The 14,922-nt window shown below is 37.1% G+C and overlaps 1 protein-coding gene across 13 annotated transcripts in view; it reads left to right on the forward strand.

Moving 5' to 3' along the window:
- LOC127655637 (myocyte-specific enhancer factor 2D homolog) overlaps window positions 1-14,922 on the forward strand; it is a 108,491-nt gene that overhangs the window by 83,729 nt on the left and 9,840 nt on the right. For 5 of the 13 annotated variants that reach the window (XM_052143535.1, XM_052143540.1, XM_052143537.1 and 2 more), the window contains 6 exons: window positions 468-524; window positions 3,704-3,882; window positions 6,074-6,103; window positions 7,718-7,832; window positions 8,362-8,554; window positions 11,570-11,638. In XM_052143535.1, the coding sequence (XP_051999495.1) occupies window positions 468-524; window positions 3,704-3,882; window positions 6,074-6,103; window positions 7,718-7,832; window positions 8,362-8,554; window positions 11,570-11,638 (643 nt within the window). The remainder of the gene's footprint in view (window positions 1-467; window positions 525-3,703; window positions 3,883-6,073; window positions 6,104-7,717; window positions 7,833-8,361; window positions 8,555-11,569; window positions 11,639-14,922) is intronic. The other 8 variants (XM_052143544.1, XM_052143545.1, XM_052143548.1 and 5 more) reach the window with 6 other exon arrangements.

Below are 14,922 nucleotides of genomic sequence, written 5' to 3' on the forward strand. Positions count from 1 at the left end.
AAGCTTCCCAGAAAACTGCCTAATCACATAACACTGCACCAAACCAAGGGTTTTAAACTTTGCTAGGAATGGCTATAGAAAATTTGGAAATATTGTAATGTTGGCACATACAGTACATTCTCAACTTACCGAACATCTTCTGTATGCCACACTGGTGTAAACTTATGTGTGTAGTCTTGAAATTAGAGAACTTCCCCTAAAAATCTGACCACAGGTTGGAAACTTTAGACAAATGTTCATACCATGTGTAAATGGCAATTTGTCTTGGCTGACCAATTGTGATCATCAGATCACCCAAAATGGGTGTTAATACCAGGTCTGAAAGGTGGCAGTTTCTTTATATTTGTTCTAGAGTACAAAGACTTTGTGTTCAGTTCCAGATTTGGTATCACCAATAGATCTAGATTTGCAGTCTGTAGTCTCGACTCGATTTGCTCTTGCTCGAAGCCACTCTTTCCTTTTTCCAGGTGCTCTTCTGGGAGGTGACCTCAACAATTCAAATGGAGCGTGCCCGAGCCCTGTGGGTAAGTCTTTTCTCCCAAAAGCCAGACGGCCCCAGTTTCACACCTCTTAATTTCCACCAAACCCTCTAAATAATACATTAGTCTGAGTCAAACCTGCCTAAAATCGAAGAGCACTCTAAAGACCTCCAGAATGGAATAAGGTTATTTCAATCTCCTTTGATAATATAAGATAAGATCTGATCTGATTTGATCATCCTATGATTCTGAGAATGACAACAGCACCATGAAGGTTTTCCAGACTCTGACACAAGAATCTGAAAGTGAGTGATCAGAAAGACTTGTGGATGGCATTCTAGCTAACGGACATTCACTGTACACTCACACACCTGTTAGCTTGTGACAGCTGAAGCTCACACTGTGCTTTTAAAACATGCCTGTAAACACCCTCATGGAACTATAAATGGTATTGGTCACCACCATCCATGTCAATTTTCCTACTCTCTTTTTCCAGTTAAAGTTACGTTATCTTTCCCGTTTTTGTCTTTTCTTGTCCATTTCTGTTGCCTGCATACTTGTCTTCCCATCCTCTACCCCACTCAGCTGTTCTTCATATCTCACTCGTGACATTCTGAATTCTCAGCTTAAATCAGCACGCTCCGTCCTCACCCGTCCCCCTCTGTCACACTCCCCTCTCTCCTCCCGGCCAATCTTGACAATCCCTGACAGCTGTAGGTTCTCCTGCCTCTGATCTTCAAAGAGCACATGGGTCTCAGGAACATTTTAAGTGGGCATTTAAACATTTAATCAGTGAAGAGGTTGAAGCCTTTTGTGGAGTCACTTTAAAAGTTTGGTTTCATTTGGAATAAAACAATAATTATTATTTATTTTTTTGAATGCATGTAAACGTTATAGACAGAAATAGTAACAGTCCAATTTTTGCGAGGTTGGACTAACAGGCCTAGATATTGCAATTGTAGCTGTACTGTATAGACATTAATCAGACCACAATGGACTCAGCATTGTGTGCATTCTCTGAAAGACACCGGTGACGTGCGATGTGTGACTACTGAAACTGACACATCCTCAGTTGACATCCTCAAATATTCGCATTGTGTCATCTATACTTGGATAGACAGATTAAGGCTCTAGTTTGACTACTGTATGCAAAGCAATCTGCTGTAGATTGGTTATAACTGCACAAATGCATTTCTTAGGGGACGTTTACATAAGATACTTTTAACAACAGCTAGATGTAATGCAACAGAATGCAGGCATCTCGAGGTACATACTTAAAAAGTTGGACTATATTTAACTTTACACGCTGTCTTAAAAAAACACAGCACACGCTTTGGGATGCTCAAAAATCCAAAGACATCCATCTGAATATTGTATGGTGGTGCTTTAAAGGGGATGAATTTCAAGACACAACTTTTCTAAGAGGGTTTTACCATGTAAATGGTCTAATGGCTGAGGCAAAGCACGCTTATTAAAGCACCACCATCAAAATAATTCTCGATCTCACTAATCAAGTTGTCAGTTGTTGGATGACTGGTTGCCCATTGTGACCCATCAATGTTGTATATGTAGAATGACTGAAAGTTTGTCCCAAGAAACTTTCTCAGTTCTTACCAAACAGTTTTTCCCTCTCCGATACCACACCTTGTTTCTTATTCTCTCTGTCTCTCTCTGCCCGTTACCCCTCCCTTCCCTGCATTCTCAGCTGTTGCTCAGGGAATGTCAGCATTGACGTCATATAGCATTCCTACCATTCCCATGAGACAGAGAGCGAGAGGACGAGAGAACTGGACTGAGATTGAAAGAAAAAGGCAGTCAGGTCGTCTTTGAAGTGGAGATTAATAGAGATCATGGGCATACAACCAACCGCCACACACTTATTTACTAACATAAACAGTACACTTACAAAAGCAGACAGAACTTAAAGCTGTATTTCCTGGGGCACAGAACAGCTGAGCACGTCTCTTCTCCATGCCAAGGAATTGCAGCTCCCCTTGCAATCTCTTTCTATTCAGAGCTGCTGATGTGGTCATTGCACCCACACAAACACACACTTCTTGCAGAGCAACGCACAGTTGTTGTTTCCCTGTAACTGGACCTCAGATAGGATAAAATATCAAACTGCAAAAGTCTCTCCAGTCTGAAGCTCTTAAATGATTCATTAACTGCGTAAGCACCTTTACATTTCATAGACTTATCATCTGTTTCAATTTAGTGTATTAAGTTAGTTATGAGCTTTCTAAAGGTTAAATGGTTCTAGGAATGCCTCAGCACAAACTTAAATAAAAAAAAAATAACTCTTTGGGTACAGAAATTTTAATGTCATTTTTGGTTTTAAATGTCAACATTCATACATTTTAGAGTTAAAATTGCATTTCTAAACAAATTTGCATAAATATTTGGGATATTTCTTTTTAGCTCAGACATCAGAATGTTGCCATAGCACTCACAAGTGACGTGTGTGCTGAGAAAATAGTGTTATTCAATTCCAGAATGTGGGAAGACATTGGGAAAGTCCCCAACCTTACTCTCTATCACTCTCTCTCTCTCTCTCTCTCTCTCTCTCCCTCTCTCTCTCTCTCTCTCTCTCGCCCTCTCTCGCTTTAAAAGATATTTTAATAACAAAGCTGAAAAAGAGTCGAGGAACAGGATAATCTGGTGTCAGACAGATTCCTTCCGTTTGTGCGTCTGATTATGTTTATGTGTGCGCACGAGCTTCGTTTCCTCCCAAAAAATATTTTAATAACAAAGCTGAAAAAGAGTCGAGGAACAGGATAAACTGGTGTCAGACAGATTCCTTCCATTTGTGCGTCTGCTTATGTTTATGTGTGCGCGCAAGCTACATTTGAATGCGGTTCTCCAAGCCTAAAAAAAACAGTCACTATTAATCCTCCAATTACAACATAATAGAGTTGTAATCCCAAAAAACATTTGGTTTTGTTTGCAACACAAAGTGTTACAAAATACATCTGCCAGGGCGAGGGAGACGCTAATAGGATTAATTTTAGGATTATTTTCACCGGTGGGCAATTATTGTGTTTTTCCTATCAACACAAATGATAGAAAACTGAATATGATCACACTTGTCTGTCTGAATGTGTGACTGTGTTGGGCCAGTGATAAAGAATGTGAGTGAGGTCTTTCTCTGTAAATAAACACCAGCTCTATTTTGACATCTACTGTATCTCTTTGCCTTTTCCTCCTTTTTCTTTCTCTTTCTGTAGCCAACGGTTACATCAGTGCCAGGGCCTCCCCAGGACTCCTCTCAGTCTCCAACGGCAACAGCATGGGGAAACTAGTCCCGGCTAAGTCTCCCCCTCCGCCCGGCACTCAGATGGTGAACAGTCGTAAGCCGGACCTTCGGGTCATCACCTCTCAGAGCAGCAAAGGCCTAATGCAGCTGGTGAGCACTCCCACACTGAATTAAAGGAACCTGATGGTGCCAAAACCACCAACTAATCTTAAAGCTGTACCATATTACAGTCTACTGACAACATATCAGGTCAAATTTTAAACCACTCCAGTGAAAATACTTTGAATATACTGTTAACAATGCTTTTATTACAATGTAACAAAGCATAGATGTATTCTGGCAGTTTGGTATTATGAAATAATATTAGGGATCTTAAGCCTGAAGTATGTAAGTTTTAAGTATGTTAAAATACTTTCTCCTACCCCAACTTAATATGCAGAGAAAAATATTAGTAAGCCATTCATAGGTTAATTTTCTCGAAAACTGTGGCACTATGAAAATGGTTTTTTTGAGCGACCCGCTTAGACTCGCCTCAACAACATTACTCATCCAGTGGCATGAGTCACTCTGTTTGACCAATGGCAGAAAGCTGTTTTGAAAAAGGTTTTTTTTCTATTCCATTTGGTTGCGCTAGTGTCTCAGAAATTACATAATTCAACTTTAAACCAAAATAATAAAAAGTAAAATCCTGAAATCACCTTGTTTTCAGAAAACAATTTAATATTCTTAATAATGTCTTAAAGAAATCTAAAAATGTAAAATGGTTTCTGAGAGAGTTAGGTAGTGTTAGGGTTAAAAAGATAATTAGCTCAGTATATAAACTATAGAAACAATGGTATAGCCAGAAACAAAAGTCTGGGTGTGCTTTTTAGCCCTGTGTTAAATAATTACTTAATTAAAGAAATGAATGACATTTTTATCAATTGAGTAGGTATGTCTGTTAATGTATCCAAATAATAGTCTTAATATTTAGTCATAAAATTTGTTTAAATTAGTTTGAAACGGTTAAGAATTAATTTCCAAAATATGCTGAAGAAGAATATAAATGGTGTGCCAATTTGTACTATAAAAAAATGTATTAAAAAAATACACCAGGTTTTGCATTCACTGCTTTAATTCACTAAATTTAATTTATAAGAAATAGAAGTAATTTACCCTTCGCTAAGCCATGCCTTAAAAGCAATCCTATCTTAGCAACTGTTGCTGTCTTCCATTTCTCTGACAAGCATTTGCTTTTTTTCCAACGAGAGTCTATGGAGTAATATGTGTTTGAGGAGTTTTAAGCTGAATTTTATTGAAATTCTAAAAATTATTATGGCTTACAAATGACTACTTATTTCAAGTGACTCTATTCTGATTCACAGTCTCCACAGTTATGAATTACTTACAAAAAACATTAGATAAATATGCTTTACAATGTCACTCTTCATTACAGCCCACAAAAGAATAATATCTATTTAGTTTATGAGAATATCTTGCAAAAAATCATGCCGTTCATTCCTATGAGAAGTTCTGCAAAGCATGTCAGAGCAAGAAATGATAAACAAAGGGGGCGGAGCTTAGCAACGGTTCAATTCTTTGCATTTAGGGAGAACATGGAGGTTTCGTTCATGTGTGACTGCAAATGTAAACAAAAATAATGATACTAATGTTACATTAATTATTGAGCCAATATGAATAAAGGTTAACATCATGTCTGACTTAATGCAAACTAACAAATAAATGGTAAGTTGACCGTCTTATGGCAATAGATTTGCATGTTTTCTTAGGGGAACATTTAATGAACCAATAAATGAAATCCGTCACCTGTATACACTGATAAGGCTTATCTTTAAATCCAGCATGGTCACAGAATTAACAACTTACTTGCATAAGCCTATAACACATAATGAACAAATAATCATCACATGGAAAGCTTCACTGTACTTTCCCAATTGTAGGCTTCAAATGGGGAAGCAAAGAACAATAATGAACTGATTTTTCTCATATGCTGTACACAGTTATGAATAATGAGGCTGCTACGAGACAAGTGTATGTTATTTGAGACACATTGGGTATTAATATAGTCATTATGATCGTTTATTAAATTCCATAGTCAATGCAATGCAAGTTGTAGAATCATATCGATGCATTTTTTCACCCCTACATACTATTATTAAATGCCAAAAAGTGTTTCATTTATGTTTGCAAGCTGACGTTTTGGGTGGGATTTGTACACCCTGGCACAAACATGGCTAAGCCACTTTAAAGAACTCAATGAAGGTCCCCACCACCATGGAAAAACAAATGTGTGTGTGTGCGTTGGAATTGTAATTTCTGTTTTCTGTTTCTGGCCTCGCAGACAGATGAGGAGCTGGAGTTGGTGAGTGAGGTGAATACAGCTCAGTTCTTTTGACTGTTGTGCTTTGAACAATTTCACAACATTTGGTGAATGTTTGGTGAAGGTTTAACGGATGGTGTGTTGTGAACATGTCACGTTATTTTGCTGGAAGTGCGTTTTTTGCTTGATTTTTCATTACATATGGCAACACAACAGAGCCACAACATCACTAATGTGTGCTACAACTAGAAATGTTTTTGTCATACCATGTCTGCATCACATGACCATATCCACAATTTAACTGACCAAATTATATTGATTTTGGTTAAACATTTTTTTGTATTTTTTTTATAGTGTTTACATTTACATTCAAATACAGAACACAGTGGTTTTGATATTGGAAGTAATTGGTGGTCAGTGAATTGGAGTTAAAGCTGTGCTGTTTATTATTATACTGAGGAGTTGCAGGCTGGCTGCCTGATTATTGTGTGCAGCATTAAATGAATGATCACACAGACACACACACACATTCAAGGCAAAATGCACATATGCATGGCTTGATCTCATTTTAGTCAGGCACACATTGAATCAAACACGCAGAGCAGTGGAGCAGAACCCCTCATTCCAGAGATCAGTTTGTCTGTCTCTCTCCCTCTCACACTTCTTCTGTCTTATTCTCTAATGATTGTTGTCCAATGCCACATTACGTGTAGTGCATGTACATCTGGACATCTCAGCATCTGGATGTGTGTGTGTGTGTGTGTGTGCGTTTTTGTGTGTGGGCAGGTTAAAGTGGTTGACGAGGACTTTTTGTTTTGTTACAAACTGGTAATTACAAGGGTATTATGCTATAAATGTGATTTATCAGGACATTTCTAGTGTCCCCATAATTTAAATCTCTTAAAAAGAAGTTTAACACTTTGACTTTGTGGAACTATCAAAACATTGCTGTTTGTTTGAGCATCCTGATGCGCCTGACATAGAAAAATTGGCTTAACTAATGGCATGAGTTTGGGGCGGGAACTTTCTATTTGGTCAACCAATAGCAGACAGTCGCAGAGTTTGGGAAATCTGTTTAAAAACAGTCATTATTTTTGCAGTTCAGTTTGGTGACACTAGTGGCACAGAAGTTACACACTTCACCTTTAACAAAAAAGCACCTCTATCCCATCGAAGAGACAAGTGACTCTTCAAGCACTCAGGAGATTTAAATACAAATGCTTGACACTGGTTTGCCCTGCAATCACACTACCAATTTTGTTCCTGCTTGTTTTGTTGTGAAGTTTTAGTGTGTGAAGCATGATTAAGAGTTTTAGAACATTTTATCTCAATGTTTTCCTCTCAGTTAAGAGCTTAGAGTGAGAGAGAGAATAAGTGTATTTGCTTAAGAGTGGCAATCAGGGAATTATTGTTTTCATTAAGTTGTTTATATAGATTTTGCAGTTCATGATTGTTGATGTTGATTTAAGCCACTGAGCTGTGCTCCTGAGGCTTATATTACTTGGACTGAAAATGTTTAATCTTCAGGACCATCTGGAATGTGAAGAAAAGGTTGTGACACAATATACAAACATTCTAGATATGGCAGCTTTCTTTGTAAGGACTGTCAACTCATGTGCTTCTCAATCGTCTTGTCTTAATTTCTCTCTCTTTCTTTCTTTCCAGAATGCTCAGCGGTTAGGCACCTCTCAAGTGACACAGCCTCTTACCACACCGGTGGTTTCCGTGGCAACGCCGAGCCTCCTGACTCCGTTCTCCATGCCAACCTCCTACAACACAGGTGAGAGTGACATCATAGTCAGAAGCCGAGACATTTTTAAAGAGATTGTTCGCCCCAAAATTTTTATTCTCTCATAATTTAGGCACCCTCATGCCATCCCAGATGCGTATGACTTTCTTGCTTCTGCTGAACATAAATAAAGATTTTTAGAACAATATTTCAGCTCATTAGGTCCATACAATGCAAGTGAATTGTGGTCATAACTTTGAAGGTCCAAAAAACACATTAAGACAAGATAAAAGTAATCAATTTTTTGACCTTCAAAGTTCTGGCCACCATTCACTTGTGTTGTATGTACCTACAGAGCTGATATATTCTTCTCAAAATACTTCATTCTCTATCTGTTATTTCCCATTCTTCTCCTTTCTTTCTGGACTAGATTTATCACTAGCATTTATTCTGAATATGAAAGGAAACAATACATGAATATTTATGTATTTACATAATTATAAGAATCAGAGGAAAAATATGTTTTTGGAATACTAAGTAAATAAATATGCATGAAATGTTCTTCTTTGTTTTCATGCAGAGTACCAGCTAACAAGTGCAGATCTCACAGCCCTCCAGGCCTTTACGCCATCAGGTGCACTGTTGCCAAGCAACATGACCACTTGGCAACATCAGCAGCCATTAGTATCCCAGCAACCACAGCAGCAGCCATCAGTATCCCAGCAACAGCAACAACCACAGCAGATAACTCTGGCCTCCCTCAGTAACCTTGTGTATGTTTTATGCTTTTTACAATCTCAGTCGCTCTCTCTCTCTCTCTCTCTCTCTCTCACACACACACACACACACTTACACACATACTCACACCTGCACCTGGTTCTTCTCTAACCATATGTCCAGTGTGTGAGGCCACATGCACCACATCTACTTCCTGATTCTGCCTGCAGTGTAGAGATCTGTTTTAACCTCATGCGAACCCGCGTCCTCCTGCGTGGACCTTGTGTTTTGTCTTCGCTATATGCTAACACGCTAATACATAATTTAATTTAATTTAAATCGACTGATCTCAGTAAACTGTTAAAATTTGACGCACATGTATCATGTGACAAAACAACATGGTGTCGATCTCAGCAGATCTGGTAAGAAACCTCATTAAGTTTTACTTTGAAATCTGTTTGAGTGCAAAGATTAGAGTCTCTATGTTTCCTTTAGAATCATATATGCATTGTGCATTATCACATTGGGAATCAATGGGTTCATTCAAAAGCTGCACATTTTTGCTTTCAGAGCCTTTTTATGGAGTTAGGATGAAAATAAGGTGCATTTTGAATTGTTCTGAGACCAGTGGAGACAGACAGTACACTGAGGTTGTCATTCACTAAATAGAGAGCAAGGGAGCACCCTATAGCTTTCCTATGCAGCCAAGTGTATTCACTGCTAACGTCCTACCAGAAGTTTAGTTTCAGGCTTCAGATTATGTTTGAACCACTCAACATGTTTGGCAGACATGGGACAGTGTTAATCAGTGCTTAGATTCAGAATTTATAATGTATAATTTAATTTTATCATGGTTTGGCAGTGATTGGACATTGTTGGCCATACTTTATATGAGTATCATTATTAATAATGCTAATTTGTGGATGGTAAAATGCTTCAGCACTGGCTACCACTTGTTTGTTTGACAGTGGAAATAGAGAATATTTAGATTTTGTTGCCAAAGTAGAAAAATAAATTGTAACGTAAAAGTCAAATAATTTTATTTGCATAGTTTTTTTATTTGTGATTTTTCCCAAAATACTATGTTCCAAAGCAGCTTTACAGAAAATCGGCTGTAATGTATTTAATGTCTCAAAAACATGAATATCCAACACTCCTGAAAACATAAACAATTTGACTAACAAATTCTGACATTCCATAACCTAGTATTATTTTAAATTTCACAAATTAGTCTTGTGGTCCCCATATGAGGACATACTTTATAGGAAAAGTATTTGCTCTAAAAAAAAAATGTTTTTTTGGATGTTTATTAGGGGCTACTAGTTACAAATCAATAAGGGAAATGAAAAATGTACACAGCAGTCGTGCTGGGGTCCCAGGAGGTTAATGATAGAGGCCTCTTGAAACTCTGATATCAAATCTTTGGTGTGCCGTAAAATTTATTTAGCAAAGTTTAGAATTTGCACTGTCTAGAACTCCAATTATAATAGCACTTCCAGAAGTAGTACAGTTGCTGTTAGATATCTTTCAAAAGAGCATTTATAAAAATGCTATCTAGGGAGGCAGTTCACTAGATTTTGAAGACCCCAGGAAGATCAAGTAAATTTGTAATTTGTATATTTGCTAAAGATTTTTTTTTTTTTTTTGCAGCTTTTAGGTGCACACCATGATAAAAAATGGTTCAAAGCTAATAGATATTGACTAAAAGCCATAAAATTCCAATTTTGATTTCCTGGGGAGACGCAGCCACTATGACTCTCAGGTCCCAAGAGCTCAATGCTTTACGAATTATACAATTTTAATCTGCGATTTTACACTCACTAGACATAACCTCTTTGCTACACCCTCATAATCTTGTTGCACTTTGTGTCTCTCTGCATTGAGTGCTTCATCCGCTATATCGAGATCAACGTTACTGCTTTCTAACTCAAAACGGAAACATCTAGATGTCCTAGATGTAGAGTTTCATGGTCAGGATTTAAATTTTATGTTTAGGGCAGAGCAGATGAATGCCTGCACTACCTCTTTTCTTCATATGCCAAATTAACATGTTCAATAGCCCCTGGCTCAGGTCAAGGTCTGTATGCTACACTACATTATTAGCATGACATACGCAGTAAAGTGGGGTTCAAAAGTCTGAAACCACATAGAACAATTTAACCTGGAAAAAGGTTTTAGGAATTTGAAAAATTGTAAACCAATCAATTTTTTGATGTAAAATGAATAAAAAATAATTAAGATTCAGCAATATTTCTTGGTCACCAGTCATATAAGCAAAGCTATGAAATTGACCATGTTTACACTTTTGTTTGAAAGGTTTCCTTGCTTCCATTGAAGCACACAACAAACTCTTTGGAACATTCTCAAATCATGCTGGGATAACATGTTGACTCCATGCTAGCTTGAGTACATAATTTTTTTAGCATACCTAATAAATATATATTTTTTTAATTCATGTACATTTTTCACTTCAGCATTTTACTCAAATGGTTATGATGATAATGTAATTTGTGATGAAATAATTTTATTAAATTGTAAAAACGCACATAGCATTTTCACTTCTCAGACTTTTGGACCCCACATTGGTGTGATTTCTTTAGCTATTCATTGTTTTCAATGAACACTGGTACAGAATGAGTTGTGATCTCATATTAGCAATCACTTGAACAATTTTTAACAGAGATAATGACAGCAGGGGCATAACGATCATCAGTTCCACACAAACTAACGCTTGCGTATTCACCCTCAGATATTGACCTATATAACGCTGTCTCTGCCTCACACACAAACGTTTCCTCTCTCTTACTCTTTCTGTCTCTGCCTCTTTCCCCTCCTCCCCTCTGCTTCCCATTGGGGTAAACATTGAGGTGTTATAGTCTGGCTGTAATACCTGCTAACAGCAGAGTTAGCACGGTGCTACAATCTCATTAGCGTGTCTGTTAGGATGGTGGTGTGTGTGTGTGTGTGTGTTTGGGGGGTCTTCTGTTAATGTTTAGTACAGATTTGATGATGTTTGGAGCAGGTCTAACCTGCGTTTGTGTGTATCTGTGCTCTTTCTAATTTGTTTACAGCATGTGGGGCTCAGACAAACAGAACGGAGAGATGGCTCACTGCATCTCTGGTCTTGCAGCTAATCTCAGGTGAATGGGGCCCTGTGGGCACTATGTGTCAGCCAATTACAATGTGGGCTTTCTATTGCTCTGTTCCAAAACCAAGTGAAATGCTTACCGAGGCAACATTTTAATAAAAAAAAAAAGGTTCACCCAAAAATGAAATTTCTGTTATAATTTACTCTACCTCATGTTGTTCCAAACCCATATGTCATTTGAGCACAAAAGTAGAAGTTAAGCAGAATGTTAGGCTAACATTCTGCCTAACATCATCTTTTTGTGTTCCACAGATTTAACCCTTAAATGAATGGGAATTTCACCAGAAATTCTACATATTTGGGTGTTTAGATACCCTGCATGTATATCTATCAAAAATGTATCTACAAAATGTCCAGATAGTGTACAATTTTAAAAATATTTTCAGGACAATTAGAAAATAATAAAATAAAATATATGTTTAGATATTTCTATGTTTTATTTTCCATATATCAAAGAGATAATGCAACAAATCAGGACAAATCTAGAACAGGATTCAGTACTTTCACACTGACATTTCATGAGATGCAACTGGCTGTCAAACACATATATTGAGCTGCACATAATACATAAGCTACAGAAGTAATTTTTCATACACTTAAGTCTAAATAGATGCACAGCTTACATAATTTGAGCAGTACACCAAAATGACATAGTAGACGTAGTCATTTCATACTGTTAATGTGTTGTACTTGCTGTTGTTTACTTCCATTTTGTTTCTTCTTCAAATAGCAATGTGAAATGTAGCAGTTTTTTTTACAGATGAAATTTCATGTGCAGGCAAATACAATCAAGGTTTTAATTGAGCAGGCTCAGCAGGGTCATAGAATGAAAAGCTGTCTATTAGTACGTAGCACCCCTAGGGGTGGAACTGTATGAAATTGCTGACATCTTCTAAACGTCTTGTTAACTATATGTACTGAGTTTGGTTACATTTGGAGTTTGCGTTGAGTAGATATTGATCAGTTACTCAAATTGCATTAAACTGAAGGGATTGTAACATTAATATCTTCGGAACTATTTGACGTATCTAAATTATTTGATACATTTTTGTCTGTACATGATGTATACCAAACTCCATGCTGCACAATTACAATAGTTTTCCAGCTGCTTCGCTACTTTGTCCCATAATAAGAAAAAGAAGAAAATCATTACAATTACAATAGTGTTCCAGCTGCTTCGCTACTTTGTCCCCTAATAAGAAAAGAAGAAAATCAGTACAATTACAATAGTGTTCCAGCAGCTACGCTGCGTGGTCCCATAAAAGGAAGAAAATCAGTACAATTAAATAAGGGTTCCAGCAGCTTCACTGCTTGGCCCCCTAAAAATATACAGTATATCCAGCCATCCATCCATTTTATCTTATGTAGGTTCGCGGGGTAAACTCGGCTGCATAAACTTTCTTTATTTCAAAGTGTGCTTTCATTCCATTTAATCTTGCGTGCTCCACTCCGTCTCTGTTGTGAGAAGGTTTGTGTAATATGAGACAGACACATTGGGTATTAATATATAATGATAATTGATTCTCCAATTTTTTTGATAGATCAATGCATCACGATGCATCGATGCATTTTCCCACCCCTAATCCTGAAACAACAACACCACCTTGAGTAAGAAATAGCATATATATTATGTATGTGTACACGCATATGGGATGCTGATAATTCACCATTGTTGCACTGAAATTAATGTGATATAGTATTTATTTGTATGAATATAGTACTAATTTATCTTGTAATAAAAGATCCTGTGAAAGTAAACTTATGATGAAATAATCGTAAAAAAATATATAATTTATGAAAGTGAAATGCAAAACAAGAACAAAAAAACAAACAATAAATACCTAGGGTCTCTAATGACCCTATACACTTTTTGTGCTTAAACCATTTTATATATATATATATATATATATATATATATATATATATATATATATATATATATATATATATATATATATATATACACATATACACAGTTGAAGTCAGAATTTGAAGTCATTAAAACAAATTTTTAACCACTCCACAGATTTCATATTAGCGAATATAGTTGTTTAGGACATCTACTTTGTGCATGACACAAGTAATTTGTCCAACAAATGTTTACAGACAGATTGTTTCACTTTTAATTGACTATATCGCAATTCCAGTGGGTCAGAAGTTTACTTTCACTAAGTTAACTGTGCCTTTAAGCAGCTTGATTAGCTTCTGATAGTGTAATTGCAGTCAATTGGAGGTGTACCTGTGTATGTGTCTTAAAACGCAGTGCCTCTTATAGCCAAGACCTCAGCAAAACAATTGTTCTCCTCCACAAGCAATTTCCAAATGCCTGAAGGTACCACATTCATCTGTAAAATAGTATGCAAGTATAAACCCCATGGGACCACGCAGCCATCATACTACTCAGGAAGGAGATGCATTCTGTCTCCTAGAGATGAATATAGTTTAGTGTGAAAAGTTCAAATCAATCCCAAAAAAATTGCAAAGGACCTTGGAAAGATGCTGAAGGAAACAGGTAGAACAAAGTCCTATATCGACATAACCTGAAAGGCTACTCAGCAAGGAAGAAGCCAATCCTCCAAAACCACTATAAAAAAGCCAGACTACAGTTTGCAATTGCACCTGGGAACAAAGAAACAAAAGAAACAAAAATAGAACTTTTTGGCCAAAATAACCATTGTTATAGTTAGAGGAAAAGGGTGAGGCGTGCAAGCCAATGAACACAATCCCAACCGTGAAGCATGGGGGTGGCAGCATTATGTTGTGGGGGTGCTTTGCTGCAGGAGGGACTGGTCCACTACACATTGTCCATTTGTAAGACCCATTTGTGACCAAGCTTTAACTTCCTGGCTGATGTCTGAGATGTTGCTTCAATATATCCACATAATTTTCCTTCCTCATGATGCCATCTATTTTGTAAAGTGCACCTGTCCCTCTTGCAGCAAAGCACCCCACAACATGATGATGCCTCCTCCATGCTTCATGGTTGAGATTGTGTTCAGCTTGCAAGACTCACCCTTTTTCCTCCAAACATAACAATGGTCATTATGACCAATCAGTTAAATTTTTGGTTCATTAGACCAGAGGATATTTCTTCAAAAAGTAAGTTCTTTGTCCCCATGTGCACTTGCAAACTGAAACTGGCTTTTTATTGCAGTTTTGATGTAGTGGCTTCTTCCTTGCTAATTTTCTGGAATTTTCCAAACTGCTTAAAGGCACAGTTAACTTGGTGTATGTAAATTTCTGATTCTGACTATTGTGATATAGTCAATTAAAAGT

The sequence above is a fragment of the Xyrauchen texanus genome, chromosome 15 (genome assembly GCF_025860055.1).
Source record: "Xyrauchen texanus isolate HMW12.3.18 chromosome 15, RBS_HiC_50CHRs, whole genome shotgun sequence".
NCBI lineage: Eukaryota > Metazoa > Chordata > Actinopteri > Cypriniformes > Catostomidae > Xyrauchen > Xyrauchen texanus.